Raw genomic sequence first — 14,826 nt, forward strand, 5'->3', positions numbered from 1 at the left:
GTTATTGGAATTATAATGATTGGTTAAAAAACAAACATTTCTAGATAAAAGTGGAATAATATACATCTTTGAAAGCTAGAAAGTGAGGTAGAACTCAACCAAAACAGACAAATTATAATTAATCTAATACCTAAAATCCAAAGGGATTGAAAACAGGAATGATATACTATTTGCCTTCCTAATTGTTTGCTGTCACCTCTCAGTGATTTTTTTCTCATTGTAACATACAGTAATTTTTATGCCTTGCACTGTACTGCTGCCGCAAAACAATAAATGTCATGATGTAAGACAGTGACAATAAAACTGATCCTGAATCTGACAAAGACACCCAGGTATTTTTGTACAGCATTCAATCTCTCCTCAATTCCATCAAAGTGCATCACCTCTCATTTTGTATTTATTTAGAGATACAGTGTGAAAAAGCCCCTTCTGGCCTAACACATCTATTTAACCCCAGCCTAATCACAGGACAATTTACAATGACCAATTAACCAACTAACTGGTATATCTTTGCACTGTGGGAATAAACTGGAGCACCCAAAGTAAACCCATGTAGTCACGGGGAGGACATACAAACTCCTTACAAATGGTGCCCGAATTCAACTGCAAAGTCCAATGCCTCGAGCTTTAATGGTGTCATGCTAACTACTACACTACTGTGGCAGTTCCAAAGAAAAGCACTTGCAAAGAAATACAAAGAGAAAGTGAATGAATAAGGGAACAGCAAGATATGGAGATCACTTTAGAGAGGAGATGATTTTAATATTCATTTTTCTTAATACCTTCAGCACTAATTATATGATAAAAGAATGACAACCCCCTTTTTCTGTGTCACACCAGCTGGTTAATACTAATTTTGATTTAACACACTGCTGAAAATTCACTTACTGTTGACTTCACTGACCCTAACTATTTGATGAGCTCAATGAATTCAACGCCCAATCAATCAGCAAGAAGCTGCCATGCTGCAAATTGTGGACCATCTGAGTAATTCAGACTGCATTTTCTGGATCCTTTGTGTGTATGAGCGCACAAAATAAATAAGTATTGAAGTTATCTTTCCTTATTTTGTTTATTTTATCTTTCTCTCCAGCTAATAATTCCTTCTCTATTTTTGTCTATTTTGCATTTTGTGCATGATTTAGGTATAATTTATACTTTCAGGTTAAACCTTCTGACTTGGCCACCACTTGGCCCAGTGCAGATTCTTCAGTCTAATAAAGTGAAGAACGCTAGAAATTGCTATCCAGTTTAGTCTGTAGTAGCAATGGTTGTTGTGAACTTAGTCATTACGTCACAGAAGACATTTGGTCGAGGAAATATAGAAAGAGCACTGCACTGATACGCAGAAAAAAACTGTACTTTCAAAGATTTTGTTTTTAAGCAGATTTCCGATCTGAATCAGAATGTTCTCCGCACCAATGAAACACTTCGCCTCGCAAAACAAGAAGCGAATGAATATCGTCGGGAGGCCCAAGCACTAAAATGTGAAGTTGAAGCACTTAAAGGAGCTGTAAGTAACACAGGAATAAATAGAAAACACAGCCATATGTCACAGAGTCACAAAGTTACACAGCACAGAAACAATCTTTTTGGCTCAACACTTCCAGGCAGACCAAGATGTCTATCTGAGCTAGTACCATTTGCCTACATTTGACCTATAACCTTCTAAACCTTTTCTTTCTATGCATGTGTATAAATATCTTTTAAACATTTTAGTTGTACCCACCCGTACATCTTCCTCTTCCAGATCATTCCATTTACCCATTGTCCTCTAAGTGATAGATTCCTCTTTGGTCCCTTTTAAATCTGGGTCCTCTCACCTTAAACCTAGACCCCTACTTCTAGGTTCCCCTACATTGGGAAAAAATCTATGGCCATCCACCTTAGCTATGTCTCTCAATATGTTATATCCCTCTATAATGTCACATTCAACCTCCTATGCTTTCGGGGTAAAAAAATCACAGCCTCTGGACTGGAAAAAAAATGTCCAATTTCTCCTTATAACTCAGACACACAAGAGAGACTGCAGATGCTGGAATCTGAAGCAACACACAAAATGCTGGAGGATCTCAGCAGGTCAGGCAGCATCTATGGAGGGAAATGCATAGTCGATATTTCAGGTCAAGACGCTGCTTCAGATCTGGAAAGAAAGAGGGGATTTAACCAGTATAAAAAGGTAGGGGAAAGGGGTGGAGCACAAGCTGTGTGCGATAGGTAGAGTCAGGAGAGAGGTGAAGATAGCAGATGGGGAAGCGGGTGTGGCAATGAGGTAAGAAGCTGAGAGGAGAAAGGTGGAAGTGATAAAGGGATGAAGAAAATAGAATTTAATAGAAGAAGACAGTAGACTGTGGAATATAGGGGAGGACAGGAGGTGAACTGGAGGAAGGAATGTGTAGCTGATGGAAAAGCTAAGAGGATATGGAGGGGAAAAGGAAGGGGTATGAATGCTGGTAAGATGATGGAAAAGAAAGAGGAGAGGGCACAGAGGACAGTGCTTACAGAATCTGTTGAACTTGATATTCATACCATCAGGTCGGAGACTACCAAGGCAGAATATGAGGCGTCATTTGTCCAATTAGACCCCTTCCCTAATCCTTTTTTGCAGAGGCTATATCCCCTCTTTCTTTACAGACCAGAAGAGGAGTCCGAATGCAAAATATCAACTGTCTATTTCCTGCATGGATGCTGCCTGACCCAATGAGTTCCTTTAGCATTTTGTATATCCCTCTTTGTAATTTAAGCCCTCTAATCCAAGTAACATCATTGTGAATCTTTTCTGAACCTTTTTCTAGCTTAATGACATCCTTCCCATATCAGGGTGGCCAGAAATATGCACAGTACTCCAGTATGGTCCCACCAATGACACAAAGGTGCATCATGACATCCCAGCTCCTATATTCAATTCCCTGCCCAATGAAATCTTTGTTACCTCCTTAAAAAACACTCAGTCAAGTGTGTGAGGCATGATCCCCAACACTCAAAGCCATGCTGTCTATCCCTTATCAGTCCCTGTCTTTCCAAATGCTGGTACACCTTGTCCTTCAGAAATACTCCGGTAACTTTCCCACTACTGATGCTAGACTCGCTGGCCTATAGCTTTCTGGCTTGTACTTGCAGCACTTTGTAAATAAAGCCCAGCATTTTGTCATCCTCCAGTCTTTTGTACCTGCTCTGTGGCTCAAGTTATGCAGATGTCTCCACCAGGGCCCCTATAGTTTCTTCCCTAGCTTCCAACAATGTGCTCGTACGCATGTAATCAGACAATGCGATATGGGTAGCATAATGGTGCAGCTAATAGAGACACTGACTCACTGTTAGAGCAATCTGAGCTCAATCCTGTACTAAGCAGCTGGCTGTGTGGAGTTTGCACTCTCTCCTGTGACTGTACTGATATCCTAAGCTTCACCAGTTTCCTGCCATATCCCAAAGATATGCCAATATATAAGTGAATGGAACAGTGATGGGAATATGAGGACAACAAATTGGGATTAGTATAGAAATGGTGCAAATAGGTCTTGATTGCTGACACGGACTCAGTGCTAGAAGACTGTGACTATGAATATATCTTATTAATGTACTTTAATTTATAAATTTGTGTGATGTACATATTTAGCTCGTTAGTACTTTGAAATTTAGCAAACTGTTGCTGCTTCTTTCAAAATTCTTCTCAGCTTGGCTGTTTTAGAAAAGTTTGAGGCATTTTTGTAAATGCACATATATTTATTCAAGGTTTTCATTTATTTGTTCATGGGGCGCTGATGCTATAAGCAATGTCAGCATTTATTGTTTCTTCTTAATTGTGGCTGAAGTGAAATGCCAGGTAAGAGTCTATCACATTAATTGGCCTAAAGTTACATATAGACTAGACATAGTTGTTTTGGAGGTGATTTTTGACTAAATGGGATCTGATGTGCTCCTCACTCTCTAACATGACACCATGTCCAGAAATACTTTAGGTCAGTGTCATAGTTGTCAAAGAACGAGCTGGGAAAATATATTGTAGTGGGAACTAAAAGCAATGGTATTGATCTTCCCAATACTGCAGATGCTGGAATCTAAGGCAAAAAAAAATAAACTGCTCTAGAAACTCAATGGGTCAAGCAGCATGTGCTCTGTCACTAAAAAGTCAACCATCCCTTTCCTCTGGAGATGCTGTTTGATCTGCTAAGTGTGTTTTTAAAAAAATCTTCCTAATACTTAGTATTGGGAAAAACTGCTCATCAAGTTCTGAATGTTAGGCAATCAGGATACCTATAGGGAGACATTGGAAGAGTTAAGAAAACAATAGTGAGAGGAGTATCATCAACAGTTGACCAGCTAAAGTCTTTGCACTGATGCTATAGCCAAACAAGCCTCTCAATATTTTAGTGTGAGGGTTCCCTTCTTTCTCAATAACATGTATAAATAACTCTCCAAGTAGATGGAGCATAAATTGAAAATGCTGTGATCTGGTGATTGCAAGCCGATAGTATCTGTGCAGAAGTGAAAATCAAAAAGAAAACAACACAGATGCTAGAAGTCTAAAATAAAACAGAAGATGCCAGAAATACGCAGTAAGTCAGACCTAATCTGTGGGAAAAGAAACAATGCAAGTGCTTCAAGTTGAAGACCCTTTGTCTGTGCATTTCCAGCCTTCTCTGGTTTTACTTTATCTAGTCTTTAAAATCACGCACTGAGCTACTAAAATATGGTAAAAGCAAAGCTGCATTATGAAATATTGCTAAAAATGGGCAAAGAATGTTGAATATGTTTCAGTGCATTTCCAATATAGAGATACACTCAATTTAGAATGTTGACCAGTTTATTAATGCTTAGCTTTATTCAGATTGTATCTTTGTTCATCAACAAGCATGATATAATTTCTGCTCCTTCTTTCAATTAACATAAATGGATACTTTACTGCCCTGCCGCCCCAACTTGTTTCCTATGCTAGTCCAACTACTATATTAGCTTTTTATGCCCCAAGCCCCTAATAACACAGGTATCCTGCATGTGGAAAGAGCAACAATAACCAAGAACAGTAAATAATTTAATATATAGAAAATGCTGCATTAATTTAAAAAGATCACATTTAATTAAAAAAACCATAATAATAACTAAAAGTAAAGATAAACTTAACATAATTAATTAATTAATTCATGAGTGCCTTTGTTCAAATGGCCATGGTCAATTAAATGTTCAAGCCATGGCAAAAGATGAATATATTAGACTTGTTACTTAGAACATTACAGAATACTGCAGAACTGGAAATATGAAATCATTGGGGAAAAAAAACTGAAAATACCTTACTGGAAACTCAACAAGTCAGTTTCAGTGGAAAGTGAAAACAGAATTAACATTTCAGGTTTGAGATTCCACTTCAGAACTGGGAAAAGGAAATAAAAATAAAATAATCTTAAATTACAGAGAAAGCAGTGGGGGATGGATAGGGCAAATGGAACAACTGTGATGGGGTGAGACCCCAAGTCATATGAATATAAATGAGGCAGTTAGATGGTAATTATGTTTCTTTGTCTGTGAGGTGTTGCTAATAATAGAGTGTGGGACACGCCCAGCAGGTCAAACTCTACAAATTGAGTGAGTAGACCCAAGTAGGATCAAAGCAAGGACTGCTCCATGTATCTTACAAAACTAACAGGATAGCTTGTGTCCAAGCAAGTGCTCATAGTTATACCTTTGCTTTGAAGGTTGTGAAGGGAGATGAAGGAGAAATTTTTCAATGTGAGGACAATTTCATCCAGGTGAATGGGATCTGGTTAAGAAGTGGACATGCTCTTTAAACCATACTGATATGGAGTGGAGATGCAGAGTATCGTTGATCCATAATAAAGAAAAATTGGTTGGTTCTGGGAAATTCTAAACCGTTGAAATGGTGCAGGATATCCAAAGATACAGATGTAAGAGGAAAGAGACTAGACACCAGGGAAAAATTAGATTCCCTGGCCTCAGTGGTGAGTCTAGGGTGAAACTAGTGATTAGATGCATCTACAGCTAACCTCCAGTGAATGCTGTACTTCGCTGAGTGTATTGGTACAAAATTCCGGACCATCCTCTCATGCACATTAAAGCCAACCGAGGGTTCTCCAGAAAACTACTGGCTAAACTCTAACACATTGCAGACCAAAAGTATGAAGATCCAATCTGGGTACTGGTACTAGGTGGGGTTTGAAATGCCTGGGTGGTTTCAGATTATTATTCACCTGGAGGTAGAGAAGGGACTGCATGCCATGGACTGATAAGTCACTTCTGCAAATTCATTTTTACGGCTACATGATTCCAGAAAGGAGATAACTTTGAGCCAGGAAAGGAAAGAATATGACAACGGACACAAGAAAAATGGAAGTAAATAAATATTTTTTCTTAATACAGAAAGAGCTTCTTGAGCGTCAGAAGGACGAAATGGAAGTACGATTTGGCAAGGAGGCCGAAAAATTCCAAGAAATAATTGCTCAACGTGATGATGAAATCAATAATTTGAGTGAACAGATGAGCCGTCGTCTGTTTGAATATCAGGATTTACTAAAAGTTAAGACAGTTTTAGATGCTGAGATTGCAACGTACAGGAAATTACTGGAGTCTGAGGAAAACCGGTGAGACTTCTGTGTACTTTTTACTTGCTTTTTGATATTGTCCACTGTCAATGGTGGAGGGAGGGATACCCCATTCTTTGAAGGAGGAGGACATCTCTGATGTCCTGAAAAGGAAAGCCTCATCCAGGGAACAGATGCACCAGAGACAAAAGAACTGAGAAAAAGAGAATGGCATTTTTACGGGAGACAGGCTGGGAAGCGGTATAGTTAAATACGAGAAAATCTGCTGATGCTGGAAAACCAGGCAACGCACACAAAATGCTGGAGGCCAGGCAGCATCTATGGAAAAAGTCAATGTTTTGGGCCAAGACCCTTCTTCAGGACTGGTATAGTCAAGATAGCCAGTGGAATTGGTAAGTAGGTTAAAAAAGGATGTCAGTAGACACTTTGTCTCCAGAGATGGAGACAGAGCGATAAAGAAAGGGAAGAAAGGTGTCAGAAAAGGACCGAGAGAATTTAAGGGCAGGGTGGAAGTTGGAGGCAAATTTGATAAAATTGCTACATTGTTAGGTATGGAAATGACCATTAATTGAACAATCTTATATACTACACATCAGACACTGAAAAAACATCACACATGCCAAAAATGGGTTGCATCCAATTTTGTGATTGACACTACTTCACCCAGAAATATCACAAACATCAGTTTAATCAATCTTTACATGATCTGTGCCTAAAATTTGGGTACCAATCAATCCAATGTCTCAGCTTCTGAGGGAAATTACACAAAACTGGAAATTTCAAAATGGACAATATCAAAAATGCTGTTAAATTAGCTGTTGATTCTATTTTATCTATTTTATGTTTTCACTGAGGATCAGTTGCATTTTTTCACCTGTTTTTAATGGTGGGAAAAGCCAAACTTATGTCTTGCTTTTCTTGTGGAACTGAAGCACTGAGACCAGAAATATGTGGCTGTGTTCATGACTATCATCACTCCTATGAGAGACCACTGATAGAAATCAAATAAAGTATTTATTATCCAGTATTTTATAATATGAGATTATTTTAAATTATAAATCGCAGTGGGTAGTCATTACTTATATTGACATAAACAGTGGCATAATAGACATGCTGACAAAATACCTTATTTTATAGGATTTCCATACCAGCTCCATTTACTTCTTCTCTGCTCCTGAATGGTAAGTGATTACTGTTTTTGCAAGGATTAGAAAATGTTTAAATTTGGCCATTTGTTTTTACAATGGTATGTTCATATGAGATACTGTTTATTGCTCTGGTTGAAGTATCAATGTCTAATTTACTAATATAAAATAAAAAAAGAAAAATTACACTGCCTCCCCTACTGAGATGGGAGGATTCATTAAGAAGAGTGCATGCTGTTGGAGATAGAAGAGAGACACAGTGGGGGGGGGGGGAAACAGTCATATCTGAATGCTGAAACGGGAGTGAAGGAGAAGTTATGTCCTCTTGTAGCAACACCAATCCCACAAAGAGGCAGCCCTATATTGCAGCCAAGATTCAAGATCTCAAGATTCAGGTTATTTATCACATATGCATCCTAACATATAGTGAAATGCATTGTTTGCATTAACAACCAACACATCCAAAGATGTGCTGGGGACAACCCGTAAATGTCAGCACATATTCCAGTGCCAACATAGTGTGTCCACAATGTTTGGCAGAACAACACTAAGATAGCTAAGATATACTGGCAAATGATACTTAAAGGGTTGACGGTGGATATGCAATGGCAATCATTTAAAGATTGCATGGATGAACTACAACAATTGTTCATCCCAGTTTGGCAAAAGAATAAACCAGGGAAGGTAGTGCACCCGTGGCTGACAAGAGAAATTAGGGATAGTATCAATTCCAAAGAAGAAACATACAAATTAGCCAGAAAAAGTGGCTCACCTGAGGACTGGGAGAAATTCAGAGTCCAGCAGAGGAAGACAAAGGGCTTAATTAGGAAAGGGAAAAAAAATTACGAGAGAAAGCTGGCAGGGAACATAAAAACTCACTGTAAAAGCTTTTATAGATATGTGAAAAGAAAAAGATTAGTTAAGACAAATGTAGGTCCCTTACAGTCAGAAACAGGTGAATTGACCATGGGGAACAAGGACATGGCAGACCAATTGAATAACTACTTTGGTTCTGTCTTCACTAAGGAGGACATAAGTAATCTTCTGGAAATAGTAGGGGACCGAGGGTCTAGTGAGATGGAGGAACTGAGGGAAATACATGTTAGTAGGGAAGTGGTGTTAGGTAAATTGAAGGGATTAAAGGCAGATTAAATCCCTAGGGCCAGATGGTCTGCATTCCAGAGTGCTTAAGGAAGTAACCCAAGAAATAGTGGATGCTTTAGGGATAATTTTTCAAAACTCTTTAGATTCTGGATTAGTTCCTGAGGATTGGAGGGTGGCTAATGTAACCCTGCTTTTTAAAAAATGAGGGAGAGAGAAACCGGGGAATTATAGACCGGTAAACCTGACATCGGTGGTGGGGAAAATGCTAGAGTCAGTTATCAAAGATGTGATAACAGCACATTTGGAAAGCGGTGAAATCATCGGACAAAGTCAGCATAGATTTGTGAAAGGAAAATCATGTCTGACGAATCTCATAGCATTTTTTGAGGATGTAACCAGTAGAGTGGATAGGGGAGAACCAGTGGATGTGGTATATTTTCAAACGGCTTTTGACAAGGTCCCACACAGAAGATTAGTGTGCAAACTTAAAGCACACAGCATTGGGGGTATGGTATTGATGTGGATAGAGAATTAGTTGGCAGATAGGAAGCAAAGAGTGGGAATAAACGGGACCTTTTCAGAATGGCAGGCAGTGACTAGTGGGGTACCGCAAGGCTCAGTGCTGGGACCCCAGTTGTTTACAATATATATTAATGATTTAGATGAGGGAATTAAATGCAGCACCTCCAAGTTTGCGGATGACACGAAGCTGGGCAGCAGTGTTAGCTGTGAGGAGAATGCAGGGTGACTTGGATAGGTTAGGTGAGTGGGCAAATTCATGGCAGATGCAATTTAATGTGGATAAATGTGAGGTTATCCACTTTGGTGGCAAGAACAGGAAAACAGATTATTATCTGAATGGTGGCCGATTAGGAAAAGGGGAGGTGCAATGAGACCTGGGTGTCATTGTACACCAGTCATTGAAAGTGGGCATGCAGGTACAGCAGGTGGTGAAAAAGGTGAATGGTATGCTGGCATTCATAGCAAGAGGATTTGAGTACAGGAGCAGGGAGGTACTACTGCAGTTGTACAAGGCCTTGGTGAGACCACACCTGGAGTATTGTGTGCAGTTTTGGTCCCCTAATCTGAGGAAGGAGATTCTTGACATAGAGGGAGTACAAAGAAGGTTCACCAGATTGATTCCTGGGATGGCAGGAATTTCATATGATGAAAGACTGGATCGACTAGGCTTATACTCTCTGGAATTTAGAAGATTGAGGGGGGATCTTATTGAAACATATAAAATTCTAAAGGGATTGGACACGCTAGATGTAGGAAGATTGTTTCCGATGTTGGGGAAGTCCAGAACGAGGGGTCACAGTTTGAGGATAAAGGGGAAGCCTTTTAGGACCGAGATGAGGAAAAACTTCTTCACACAGAGAGTGGTGAATCTGTGGAATTCTCTGCCACAGGAAACAGTTGAGGCCAGTTCATTGGCTATATTTAATAGGGAGTTAGATATGGCCCTTGTGGCTAAAGGGATCAGGGGATATGGAGACAAGGCAGGTACAGGGTTCTGAGTTGGATGATCAGCCATGATCATACTGAATGGTGGTGCAGGCTCGAAGGGCCGAAGGGCCGAATGGCCTACTCCTGCACCTATTTTCTGCGTTTCTATGTAACACAAAATACAAGTGACAAAACAAGCTAAATTCCTTCCTCCCCCCACCCACAGTTCTAAAACTCAGGACAGGTTGTCTTCAGCCCCCAGTTGACTCAGATGCAGAGAAATTGGGCCTGCAACTATGCCAGTGATTCACCACTCGGGACTCTGGGCATCAGGCGTCCTCTACTGTGGTTTGCTGGCTTGACTCTGCTTGAAAGCAGAGAGGAGGCTTGGACTGCAGCATGACTTCTAATTCCCCCATATCCCTGTCTCTAAACGTTACCTAATCCATAACTCCTGTCTCTGTCCCCAAAACTATCTCTACAAACCTAGAAGGCAACTAAGTCTGAGTCATGGCCTTGAGGGAGACTGCAGCTCCGTGCCACCTTTTATCTGTGTAGAGGTCCACAGAGGTTCCCCAACCTCTGAACTGGAAGGAGCATGTCAAGTTAAGAAGAATTTAATTATTTAATGTGTTAACATGTAATGCAAAACAAAGTTGAGTGAAGATGGTAGGAGGTTACTGGACCCCAGTTTAAGAAAGGAAAGGAGCCCTTATATCATTCTGATGCAGGATGGTGGTGTGGATTGGACTTCTGTGGTAAAGTGAGCTAACTGAGACAAAGAAACCAGAAACTATCAAAGTATCTGAGGGCACTAGGTATAAGACAGGACACGGGAGAAAGAACAATCAGATAAGAATAAAGGGGTCTTATTGAACAACAGCAGCTGAACTGATGGATCTACAAAGACATTCCTGCTCGTGGATTTTAGTGAGAAAGTACATGCAGTTTATACATTTGTTGGGATCTATGAGGTATCGTTGTTTACTGCAATTCCAGCATGTAAATGTCTGACTCCACTTCTTTTCTTATTCATCTCCTTCTATTTACATACACATCACACAGATCAGCTGCAATTCGCGAACTCTCTCTCAGCAGGCACTGTCATTATTTGTACAATTTGGTCTTTACGTGACTGCAGATATTCACCCTCTCCATTCCCCCTCCCCCCCCCGATCTTCTTCACTGCAACTTAAAACATTTTGTTTCTGACTTCTTATAAGATCTGATGAAAAATCATTTACCTAAGCTTGCCTTTATTAGTTGAGGAATTGAGTTCAAGAGTCCGGAAGTTATGTTAGAATTTTATAGAACTCTAGATGGGCTGCATCTGGAATTTTGCATTCAATTCTGATCACCCCATTATTGGAGGGATGTGGAGTCTTTGGAGAAGCTGTAGAAGATGTTTATCAAAATACTTTGCAGATTGGATGGCATGTGCTAAAGGGGGAGGTTGGACAAAATGGTTGTTTACTCTGGAGTGGCGGTGGCTGAGCTGAGACCTAATAATGGTTTATAAAACTATGAGAGTGAGAGTGAGAATGAGAATAAGTAGATAGCTGGTATCTTTTTCCCCAGGGTCAAATTGTCTAATACTAGAGGGCATGCCTTTAAGCTAGGAGGAGTTAAGTCCAAAGGAGATGTGCAGGGCAAGTTTTCTTTTACAGAGGCATGGTAGGTGCTTGGAATGTGCTGCCGAGGATGGTATTAGGGGCAAATACAATAAGGGCATTTCAGAGACTTAGATAGGCACCAGAATGTACAGAGAATGGAGGGGTATGGACATGGTGTAGGCAGAAGAGATCAGTTGAATTAGGCATTTAATTAATAGTTTAATTAGTTTAGTACAACGGAGTGGGCTGAAGGGCCTGTTCCTATACATGTTCCATGTTTTATGTTACGCTGCCAAACTTCAAATGTTTTCAGTATTTTCTCTTTTAGTTTACATTTGCAGCCCTTGCCTTTTTGTTGCTCTAAATTACAGTATGAAACGTAGTCATTTGAAACCACCTCTTCTTTAATGCTCCAATGAATTTTTCATTGTTCCAATAATTCATCAATTCAAGAAAGATTTCTACTTTTAAATCAACCTAACTATTATATTACCATCATTGTCTTACAGAAGTGGAAGATAGATCAGAAGTTCGATCACCTGTCAGGCAATTGTCAGTGAAGACAATTGAAATCAAAGATGGGGAGGTTAGTTTTTCTTAATTTATTTTATAAAACTCAACTTTTTAAATGAATTATTACAACTCAGTTTTACAGGAATTATAATGTGCTTTTGTTTTTTCTGTTTCCAGGTAATTGCTGAAACCACAGAACATCATGAAATACAATTCGCTGATGAAGCTACAGACCTAACTGAAGATTAAGTTTCCAGTTAAAGAACAGGAATTCTGTCTTTTAAGAGGCAGTACTCTGAGCTCAAAAGCAAAATGAAAATGGTGTTTTTGTTTCTCTGTTGCACATTCCACAGATGCTGCCTGACAAGCTGAGATAATTTTGGCATGTTCTGCTTTCAATGATTGCTTTTTCATTGTGAAGAAACGTTGTTCTTTAAGTTCTAGCGCTTTGTAGATTCACTTGAAGAACTGAACAGAAGCATATATCAAATCATTTTCCAAAACAGTACAAATTGCTGCAGAGGATAGTCAAACAGAACACAGTCGCATAATAGTTAGTCATAGAATTGTGCACACAGAAATGTAGATGGGCATAAGGATGTTATGGGCCTGACCCATTTGCTTGCATAGGACCAAATTCTTTTTTGCATACATCAATCAACTTTGAATTTGAAACGCTCTATATCGTTGTATTAGGCATTGCCATATCTGCTTAAATAAATAACAAAATAAACAGGAGAAAATGATATTTGTCATCCTGAGTTTTCTATTAAATATTTCAGTAACATTGTTCATTTGTTGAATGTATGACAATTAACTGCTTACAATGACAGCATCACCCTTCTAAAGACAAGAAATACAAGATAGAATGAAACAGCCCATTTTTTGAAAGATGTTTTAACATCATAAAGACATAAATGATTTCCTTTGATGTCAGTCACTCCTACATTCTGAAGCTTTAGGTCAGCATTTGCTAGTTTTCTACAGTAGCTTGGCTTGTGTGCAGCTTTAATCCTCCAGTTCCAGGAAACTTACAGCTTCTACTGAAAAATCCTTTCTGTTTGGAATAAGATCTTCACCTGTAGTGAAACCAGATGGGAAGAGGTATGTTTGTAGGAATTCTTAAGTTCCCGAGAAACAACCTGAAAAATATGCCTACGCTTATTCGGGTGTAATGCATTAACAATCTTTACCTTGCACAGATAGCTGGTGGGAGACTCAGGAGTATTTATTGTCATGTTTGAAAGTGTTGGTTAAAGAGAAATAAGTAGGAGAATGAATTAATGGAATTGTTCCAAGAACCAGCAAAAATTCATGTGCTGAATGGATATGTCGTAAGGATATAGGAGAAGTATATGAGAAGATAGCTGTATTTGTGGAAGTTATGTTGCATCCTCCAACAAGACTCACAGACAAAAGTTTGTTGAAGTCAATACCACAGTGATCTAGAACTGTTTTTCTCCAGTGGATTTTAACCTGCAATATCAGCAACACCAGCTAATCTACTAGTTTTCTTTAAGCAAGTGACTGAACCCCTAACAACTAAAACAGCGGAAGACTTAAATTCTTCACAATGAAATTCATAAATATTCTTTAAAAGGACAAATGGCTATTTGATTATTTGGATTGAAATTCTGCGGGCTTGAAGACCCATTTATATTGCAGGATTTTTCCATCTCTTAGCGTCATGACCTTACATAGAATTTGTGAAGCCTGGAACCAAATTTGGCTCATTTGTTTCCAGGGAGGAGGGAATTTAGTCATCTTATTGGAAACTGGAGGAATTGTTGGGAAAGTAAAGACTAAAGAGACCACCTGACAGAGGTATTCAAAATTTTTCCACTGCTACTAATGTTTAATGACTTCTCAGGAAGCAGGAATTTCTTCCTAACCCTCAGTTGCTTTATAACAGGAGTACCCAACCTTTTTTATGCCATGGACCAATACCATTAAGTCAAGGGTCCATGGGAACCCTTGCTTATAAAGGTATCCACTGAAGATGTACATCTACAGAAACAATGGTAGCTGTGGCCCCAGTGAGTGCCAGCTACAAAAGCTGTGGCTGTGTTTAAATAATGATGAGCCAGACCCCTAAAAGATGAATTAACTCTAAAGACAATTATGCCAGCACCCAAATTAAGTGTGATAACTTAAATTTAACTGGACTTTTATCATGGCAGGAAGGATACCCCATCCAATGTACATCCGATAGCATTACATGCCAGCATCCAGCCACAAACCTGCCATCTCTAATATAATTACATGTCTATTTTTTCCATTCTCACCAATTCCATCTGATATTCTGCTCTTATCCCCCAAAATTGACCATAAGAATTTAAGGGAAATAATATCAGGAAATGTTCATTTTAGAGAAATGCATCACTAAACCATGAACTGGTTTCCTACTTCATTATATGAGTCATGTAGGGAGAGTTGAAATGAAAGTTA

General features: G+C 39.2%; 2 protein-coding genes across 6 annotated transcripts in view; one reads left to right on the plus strand and one right to left on the minus strand.

Moving 5' to 3' along the window:
* Positions 1-13,141, plus strand: part of LOC134344425 (type III intermediate filament-like) — an 88,132-nt gene extending 74,991 nt beyond the window's left edge. For all 5 annotated transcript variants that reach the window (XM_063044187.1, XM_063044190.1, XM_063044188.1 and 2 more), the window contains 5 exons: positions 1,388-1,513; positions 6,373-6,593; positions 7,692-7,735; positions 12,375-12,451; positions 12,556-13,141. In XM_063044187.1, the coding sequence (XP_062900257.1) occupies positions 1,388-1,513; positions 6,373-6,593; positions 7,692-7,735; positions 12,375-12,451; positions 12,556-12,627 (540 nt within the window). In that variant the 3' untranslated portion in view covers positions 12,628-13,141. The remainder of the gene's footprint in view (positions 1-1,387; positions 1,514-6,372; positions 6,594-7,691; positions 7,736-12,374; positions 12,452-12,555) is intronic.
* Positions 1-14,826, minus strand: part of trdmt1 (tRNA aspartic acid methyltransferase 1) — a 174,144-nt gene that overhangs the window by 134,988 nt on the left and 24,330 nt on the right. The window lies entirely within an intron of this gene.

This window comes from Mobula hypostoma, chromosome 3, assembly GCF_963921235.1.
Source record: "Mobula hypostoma chromosome 3, sMobHyp1.1, whole genome shotgun sequence".
Lineage (NCBI taxonomy): Eukaryota > Metazoa > Chordata > Chondrichthyes > Myliobatiformes > Myliobatidae > Mobula > Mobula hypostoma.